The sequence below is a fragment of the Sinocyclocheilus grahami genome, unplaced genomic scaffold, assembly GCF_001515645.1.
Source record: "Sinocyclocheilus grahami isolate Dianchi unplaced genomic scaffold, SAMN03320097.WGS_v1.1 scaffold191.1, whole genome shotgun sequence".
Classification (NCBI taxonomy): domain Eukaryota; kingdom Metazoa; phylum Chordata; class Actinopteri; order Cypriniformes; family Cyprinidae; genus Sinocyclocheilus; species Sinocyclocheilus grahami.
The window spans coordinates 1,656,729-1,665,578 of record NW_015505370.1 but is presented as its reverse complement, the minus strand read 5'-3'; the positions used below and the strand labels follow the sequence as shown (position 1 = coordinate 1,665,578).

Below are 8,850 nucleotides of genomic sequence, written 5' to 3'. Positions count from 1 at the left end.
TAATATTTCCGTCACACGCTTGAGGTATTCGGCCAATCACAGCGCACTGGATAGCTGGCCAATCACAGCACACCTCGCTTTTTCAGACCGATGAGCTTTGTAAAAATCGACGCGTTTCAAAAAGGCGGGGCATAGAGGAGTAACAATAATGTACAGTATGTGGAAAATAATGTTTTTTGAACCTTAAACCGCATAAACACATTTCATTACACCAAATACACAAAATAATGTTCTTTTTAGCAACATCATATGACCCCTTTAAATTCATATTTATAATGACTTCAAAGAGTCTCTACTTACCGTTCATATGTCTTTGACCTCACAGGGATTTGAACCTCGTGGAACAGACATATGTATCCGGCTAGCAACGTGGATGAGGTTACAGCAAAACACTGGACCTGGAAAATCACTGTCCCCATTTCCATGGCAACTCGCAGATAGAATCTCAGGGTATTTCTTTGTCATCACGATACTAAAAATACTTTTAAATATAATTTACCACTGATCATTTAACTAAATCAGAATGTTGCTTTTAAGACTAAAGGATCGTATGCTATGTTTGTATTGAAAAAATCCTGTTTGTCTTACAGAGAGGACACAGTTAGATCTGAACCTCAATCAAGAGAACGTTCACGGAGAATGTTGCACAGAGATTACACTGAGCACAACTTTTTTTGTAACGCCCCAGGTGAGATTTTACTCACGTTATCAGGTATTTCCAAATCTAATAAATCAGTAAATGGAGCACAGCATGTTTTAAGTGATGTTTTCTGTCACCCAATCTGTGGTTCTGCAGGAGAGCGCTATGCTCAGCTGGTCTTCCGCTCTGGAAACTCTGCCAGTCTCTGGAGTCTAAAGGCAATTTACTCCATGTGCCAGATGGAACAGGAACAGGTAAACCAAGGACTATATTTTCCCAAAAGGGCATAATATTCTTAAGAAGTCGTTAAATGCAGTGTGGTGGATATATGATATGATGGATCTATTCATTGTGTGTTAATAATCAGATTCAGATATTAGAGAATTCAATGTGATCTCATTAGTAATCATACTGTAGGTATTTACACATAAAGTTTGGTTCTGGCACACATACAATTTGCCTGCATTGAAAAACACACTAAAACATCATAAATGCACTGACAGCATCTAAAACACATCTAAAAGCATTTTGCATATGAACAACTTTTAGAGACGTATATAAATAATCTATACAAATGTATTTCTAATATAAATATAAAAGATTTGTAAAGTTTTTTATATCTCATGTAGATTTTAGATGCAGTCAATATGTCTATGTTTTACTTTTCAGCATATATCCAAATATACAAGAAAGTACATGCAAACTGAATGAACGAATACTAATGAGATGAACAAGCATGAAAACTTAAAGCAATACACCTTTTACATTTGTAATACTTTTGCTGAGAAATGCAAGTAATTTTTTATTATTCATTTTAGATCCATTCCGGGACACAATTTGCTCAACTTTGCCAGGTCAGATCAGAGTTATACAGCTCCATGGTGAAGAATGAGTGCTGTCCAAGTTGGTCTCTGGGAAACTACTTGGCTGTTCTTAACAACGTTTCTTCCTGCTTTAGTCTGACAGCACAGCAGGTTTCTGAAAGCCTTGGCCTGCTCAGATTCTGTGCCCCTTACTACCATGATGGAAGACTGGTTGCATCGTGTACTGAGAGGAGTAAATTTGGCCGCTGTGCATCCGTTCCACACCGCTGTAAACTGTCAAGCATCTACCAGATTCTCCATTACCTTGTGGACAAAGACTTCCTGGGGCCACAGACTGTTGAATACAAGGTCCCGTCCCTAAAATATAGCACTGTATTTCTACCAGTAGAAAAAGGAGATCCACTAATGAAAATGTATTTGGACTATCTAGAGGGTCGCGAACTCACATACAATAACACCACCATAACTGGAATGGATTTGGGAATTAAACAAAAACTTTTCAAGTATTACTTGGCACGGGACTCTGTCTATCCTGTTCTTGCAGCTCTTGCACTTTTGTTCACAATTGGACTATATCTCAAATCACTATTTATAGCAGCAATGTCACTGGTTGCTGTCATATTATCACTTTCCACCTCATATTTTTTCTACAAAGTTGCATTTCGCTTGACATTTTTTCCACTCCTCAATCTTGCATCAGTCCTTGTGCTTTTGGGAAGCTGTCTGAATCAAGCCCTGACTTTTGTTGATTTCTGGAAACTACAGTTAAGCCACAACCCTCCAGCTGTCCCTGAGAAGAGAATGAATCGGGTTTTACAGGAAATCGGATACTTGATATTAGTTTCAGGTCTGACATCTAGCATCACGTTTTACTCGGGCTACATAAGCAGCATCACCGCCGTGAGATGCTACGCTGTATATCTTGGCAGTGCCTCATTAATCAACACATTATTTGCTCTCGTTTGGCTTCCGTGCACCCTCATTTTGCAAGAACGCTATGCTGTGCTGTCTTCAAACCCTGTCGCGAAGGCTGCTTGGAAGTCCTGCTGCTCCAAATATACGGGTGGATTCTGGGAGACAAGTTCAAGAAAGCGCTGTCTGTTTACTTTGAGACAGAAGCTTCGGACATTAGGGCGAGGGTTTTCGGACACATCAAACCTGCTTTTTTTAAAGATCCTGCCTTGTGGAGTTGTGAAATTCCGATACATATGGATCTGCTGGTTTGCAGTCCTTGCCGTCGGTGGAACGTACATATCATGCGTAGACCCTGGCATGAAACTGCCAACTTCAGAGAGCAGAACCACTCAGCTGTTCCGCTCCAGTCATCCCTTTGAGAGATACGATGCTGAATATCGCCACCAGTTCATGTTTGAGCGAATGAAACAGGGTGAAGATGAACCCATGACACTGACTCTAATTTGGGGCGTAATTCCATCAGATGACGGTGACCACTTCGATCCAAAAAGTAATGGATCTTTAGTTCTTGATCCTGGGTTCAATATAAGCAGTCCCCAAGCCCAACTGTGGTTGCGGGATCTGTGTAGAAAAATTCAAAACCAGAGCTTCTATTCTCCATTACCAGCTGACCAAGAAACAGTAGAAGACAATGTGTGCTTTGTGGAACAATTGATTCACTGGGTTTCTATACGTCGCTGTTCCGAAAGCGAGGATGCGTTTAGCTTCTGCTGCAATAATATTCCCTTTCCTTACCCACCAAGAGTTTTTGAGCAGTGCCTTAGCATGATGGTAGCAGAGCAGCATGCAGAGGGGCACTCACCCAGTGCCGGAGGCCTAAGGTTTGATTTGGAGGGTCGAATCACTGCCCTTGTTGTAATATTCAAGACTGTACAACTTTACAGCTTCAACTTCAGCAGAATGTCTCAGTTCTACCAAGAGATCTTATCGTGGTTTAATGGGGAAATGTCCAAGGCTCCAGTAGGACTGCAGAAAGGATGGTTTGTAAGCCAACTAGGCTTATATGACCTCCAGCATTGCTTGAGCTCAGAGACATTGGAGGTGGCAGGCTTTTCGGTAGCACTCACATTTGCACTGCTCTTACTAACAACATGGAATATTCCATTAAGTGTGTTCGTGTCCATTGCGGTGGGAGGAAGTGTGTTTGCTACTGTTGGCCTCCTTGTGCTTTTAGAATGGCAGTTAAATGGTGTGGAAGCACTTTTCATTTCAGCAGCTGCAGGTCTTTCTGTTGACTTTGTGGCCAATTATTGCATTTCATATAGCCTGGCCCCACACAATGACAGACTGGGCAGGGTTGCACATTCCCTGAAGAGAATGGGTTGCCCGGTAGCTACAGGTGCTGTGGCATATTTTTGCGTGGGCATTATTATGTTACCCGCAACTGCATTGCTTTTCAGAAAACTTGGGATCTTCCTCCTAATTGTGAAGTGTCTTGCATGTGGCTTCGCTACTTTCTTCTTCCAGTCGTTGTGCTGCTTCTTTGGACCCCAGAAGAACTGTGGGAGAATAACCCTACCCTGTGTTACAAAGCAAGCCACTAAAAATATACTGTCGTCCTGTTCGGCTACAGAGCCCGGGGCCACAAATCCTGCAGCTAATGGGGCATTTGGCTGTGGCACGGGTTCTCGGGTTCGAAGAGGTTGTAATAAAGAAAGCGAAGACTTTCTTTGCCCCAATCAGCAACACCATAAAAAGCGGCAACCAGTCGGTGGAAGGGAGCCAGAACAGTACGAACTGCAGCCACTTGCTTGCCAGTTGAGCGACAGCTTCGAGAATAGCACTTGCACCAGCAAGCTGTCCAACAGGCCTTCTGTCCTTTCTGATGACATTCAGTTCTGTGGCCTTAGTCCAAGGCAAGACTATGATCGAGTCAGCATTGAGGCTGACAGTGCAGAAATGTGTAGCAGGCACCTTAAGGGTTGCAACCCACCTCCAGCGCTCCAAACCTCATCCCCATACAAAGAGAACATGTTGCATCCTGTAGTTGCTCCTTCACAAGCCGCATCTAAAGAGAAGGTTTTGTGCAAGAAATGCAGTGGCCAGTCGAGCGGTGGGCTCCAACTTTGGAATGTGTCTTTGTCGTCTTCCTCTAGCATGGAAGAAACCATGATCACTCAGACTACAGACACCGTCAATGAAAGGTCGCGCTCAGTAGATGAAGCCACTAGCTGTCATCTACACAAACGGCTTTTGTCTTGTCAGTCTCAGAGCTCCATGGAGGGACTTGAAGACTCCAATGAGACCTGCTTAAGTGAGGTAGAGCCTGCTATCTTAGTCTCTGAAGCTGTTAAGTTTGAGGAAGAGTTACAACCTGGCCACCTTAATGGCAAGAGGGACACTTTACGTCTGTCCTTGAGGGAGACTGTATATGACCTTGCTTCCCCGGGGTCTAGTAGGGTGAAGACAACCCAAAGTGAGGTGCCAGTGATACTGCCCAACAGCAAACCTGATATGCCTGATGTTTGGATAAAAAGGGAGGGAAAAGGTGAAGGTGGCAGCTGATCAATATTGTCAACACACTGAGCAAATCTAAACAACCACAGCATGGCCAGTACTTTATATGGTGGGCTTAACTTTTGTACTCAGCAGCATATTATTACATTTCTCAATCTGTCTGAAAATGCATACCAGATAACAAAGACTAGTTAATTGTTTGGAAATATACACAGTGCTTATAAAAATTGAATTGAAAGAGGACAGATTTTTTTAGCATGATTCCTTGCATGTCATGTAAATATACACTGAATGTGCACCCACAATAGCCTTTGAAAAAGCCTTTCTTCAGGGGCCTTGAACTGCAAACTTACCAACACTTAAAGAACAATTGTGCCTGATCTTTTAAACAACCAAGCCATGAGCTTTTTAAACTCCATAATTTTGCAAAGATCACAATCATTATAAATTTATTTACTGTTTTTTTTAGACTCAACTAGTTCTCCAAACACTTTTCAATTATACACTTGAAAAGCAGTGGTGACATACAAACTTTATTTTCTGACCAAATCTGGGAGACAATTACATCATCCTCAAAACACCCAAACCATCAGATGATCCATTGGAAACTATTGCATAGACTCTATCTGTCCCCTTTAAAACACTTCTATATGCATCTGTCACCTTCCCCAAATTGTAATTTATGTCCGCAGAGGGCACTGGGTACATATGAAATTTTTTGGGGGGAATGCTCTGCACTTTTCCCTTTCGGTTCTCAGCTTGCTCATGACATATCATTCCTGTTAGATAAGGATACGGTGTTGACTCCAGAACTGTTCTTCTTCAATAACTTTTCTGAATTGGCAGTCTTCACAACAGAGAAATGTACTTTTAGCTGCTCTCACTGCGGCAAACAAAATGTTAGTCAGTCGCTGGATTCCTCCACATACGATGAGCAGGCGTGTATGGGGCTTATCTTTGCTGGACATTATTTCCTTGGAACTATCAACAGCTCGCATTCATGGTGCAAAGACTAAAACTTTGAAAACCTGGAGTGCTACTTTTGATATCGTTAAATCTTTTGTTTCTTCTTTTTGATGTACAATTTATTTTGTATTTATGTATACTTTGTTTATCTTATGATTAGGTATTTTACTTTTCTCCACTGCAACGTCTTATAATTCCTCAGCACAGTATAAGTCTACCTGGTGGGTGGGGGTTGGGGTGGTGATTACAATCTAATATGTTGTATCTTTTCTATATTGTACTGACTACTCAATAAAAATTGTTCACAAAAAAAAGTATACACTTGAAAAGCACTGAAATAATCCACTACAGTAATTTTACACTTAGCATAGATGTGCTTGCTACTGTGGCTATAACTGTTTTATTCATGAATACATTTTATTGAATGTTATGATACTACATTTTTAACCCTGAACTTTTCATAAAAGCTGTAAGGAAACATAATTTTGTTATTGCCAGAGCCATGGAAGTACCTCTTTTAAAAAAGACAATGACTGCCCATCAGAATATAGGCCAATTACAACGTTCTTTAGTCAGAATGCTTCAGTGTGTGGACATGTTTCACTAATATCCCTGATTTATGAAAAACTGCAATATGATATTTGAACCCTATACAAAACTGTGAGTGTTACCTCAATGTTCAGTATGTATTTGAAAGATACACATTGTTTAGAATGCAAAAGTTTGTATGTAAAAAGTGGTGTTTTGTGATGTGCACAAAGATGTCAATCCTTTATGAAACTGGAAAAACGTAGAAAATGTTAGTTGTACTGCAAAATGATGTTTTGCTAGAAAGAACATCCTTCTTTTTATATTCAGATTCATTAAACGTTACTTCATTAAGGCCAGCGGATGTGTACTTGACATTGTCAAAGCATCTTAAAATACAAAGTGCCAAAATGTAAGAATGATTTGTGCCAAAAAAAAAATTTTCCCTGAAATTATGCAGCTGTATTATAAAATCTGCTGGTGTGGAACTACTGTTGTTGATAGCCTGTGCGTAAAGTCAGATTTGAAGTTGTCTGAAGATAAACTATGATGAAGTAGTTCATTAAAAAAATAAAAATATTTTTATTTGAGATTACACTGCAATGACTTTCTTTGGTGGTTTTGAGTTCGTATGCAAGTTGAAACTGGTCTACATAAGACAATTAAAAACCTCAGCTTCGTTTCTATGCATAACATGGTATTTTGCATGACACATTTTAATTAAATGATTTATTTATAATGATTTATTTTTATTCCCACAAAAAAAAAAATCTCATTGCTGTATGCTCATGTCAGATGAGATGTTTTCCTTCTCAAATATAAGGAACTGAAACAAAACAATTGATGAAACAGAAATGCACCGCAATACTGACTAATAAATCCACGAATCTTAAAAGAAAAGAAATTTAAAGAATTTTTTTTTAATTCACTCAGAATATATTCAGTAATCGAAGAGAACAAAAAAACTAAATCTCTGTAAACACGTGCGGTAATATCAGGTAACAAATGATGCATGAATACATCTGATTTTAGTTTAATCCTGAAGCCAGTCTTCTTTAGCCCAGTCAGGCATTTTGGTGGTGTATTCAAAGTCAGGTCCTTTGTATCGTAATGCATGTAGGTACATAATCAAATCCTTCTCCGTTGGGTCAGGTCGCACAATTTTACACTCACCACATAAATTATCTCTGACAAAAGCATTTGATTTTGCAGTTCTGGAGGCTTCATCTGATACTGAATCATTTTCTTTATGAGCACCATTCATCTTGTCTGCAGTCTCAGCTGCAGATGTGCTCTTGTGAAGTTCTTGACTACGTTCTGCCTTTACTTCCACCTGTGTTAATTTACGCAAACCGTCATCACACACAACACCACTCGACGCAGGTGCAGTTATTTGATCATTGTGTTCTTGAACACCATCAATACACTCTGTCTTCGGCCCTTGCTTTCCTAAGACCTCTTCATCAGGCAAATCCAACAAGTGCAGATTCTCTGTTGAACAATGCTCTTTTATAAGAGCTTCTAGAAGCTCTTCATCACTCATACCCACTAGCCCTCCTTTGGCTCTGTTTGGACCCCATGCAGAAGACCCATAGATGGGATCGTTGAGGATTGGAAAGCCGAGGAACTGAAGATGAACACGAATCTGGTGAGTACGTCCTGTGAGAGGCAGACAGCGGACCACACTAGAGCGCCCGTTATAGCGAAGTCTCTGGAAAACTGTTCGGGATTCTTTGCCTTTGGGATCCACCCTACAGAGGCCCACGCGGAAGGACACTACCAGGATGGGTTCTTCACACACCACCTCACCCTCTGGAAACTCCCCTTCCACACGACACACATACTCCTTCTCTAACTGAAAAAATAAAGAAAAGAAAGTATAGTTTAAATCTGCATGAAATGAAAATTCACCTCATCTATTTTATAAATGCATGTTATAGACTTTTGCCTGACAATTCCAGACTTTTAGAGGTTGCATACACTGTAATTTCTAGCTAATATTTTAGTAAGGAGACCTGCACATGACATGCAAAAAAAAAAAGAAAAAAAAACCTGGCCATAAATTATGTTGTGGGAGCAGATTCTGAATTTGTGGTCACAATATCCAATTTTTTTCCATTTATTTAATTCACGTTTAAAAATTTTGTGAAATATAACATCAAAATAATAAATTAATTATCCCTTTTCAAAGGGACAAATATATACACAGATAAAATTTTAATTTGTGTAAAGAATGTTATTTAATTGTAACAAAATAACACATTAACAACTGATATTTAAATGCAAGTTTCAAATGGCTGTTTTTTAAAGGAAAAAAAACATTGTTTAAATGTCCTGTGTGTCCAATGGCATTTTTAAACTTGATTTTCAAGTTTATATATATATATATATATATATATATATATATATATATATAAAAAGAAATACATTCTGTATTTTTTTTATAAAAGTGCTATATAA

At 39.4% G+C, this 8,850-nt stretch overlaps 2 protein-coding genes across 3 annotated transcripts in view; one reads left to right on the top strand and one right to left on the bottom strand.

Annotated features, from left to right (window-relative positions):
- The window catches only part of LOC107594808 (protein dispatched homolog 2-like), a 20,328-nt gene extending 15,251 nt beyond the window's left edge, over nucleotides 1-5,077 (top strand). The window contains exons 1-4 of one of the 2 annotated variants that reach the window (XM_016284999.1): nucleotides 327-450; nucleotides 591-688; nucleotides 797-894; nucleotides 1,459-5,077. In XM_016284999.1, coding sequence (XP_016140485.1) covers nucleotides 374-450; nucleotides 591-688; nucleotides 797-894; nucleotides 1,459-4,944 — 3,759 coding nt within the window. In that variant the 5' untranslated portion in view covers nucleotides 327-373 and the 3' untranslated portion in view covers nucleotides 4,945-5,077. Of the gene's footprint in view, nucleotides 1-326; nucleotides 451-590; nucleotides 689-796; nucleotides 895-1,458 lie in introns of those variants that run through there. The other variant, XM_016285000.1, reaches the window with a different exon arrangement.
- Nucleotides 5,078-7,290: 2,213 nt separating this feature from the next.
- The window catches only part of rpusd2 (RNA pseudouridine synthase domain containing 2), a 4,381-nt gene continuing 2,821 nt past the window's right edge, over nucleotides 7,291-8,850 (bottom strand). Inside the window, exon 3 of the mRNA XM_016284998.1 lies at nucleotides 7,291-8,245. Within this exon, the coding sequence (XP_016140484.1) occupies nucleotides 7,424-8,245 (822 nt within the window). The 3' untranslated portion in view covers nucleotides 7,291-7,423. The remainder of the gene's footprint in view (nucleotides 8,246-8,850) is intronic.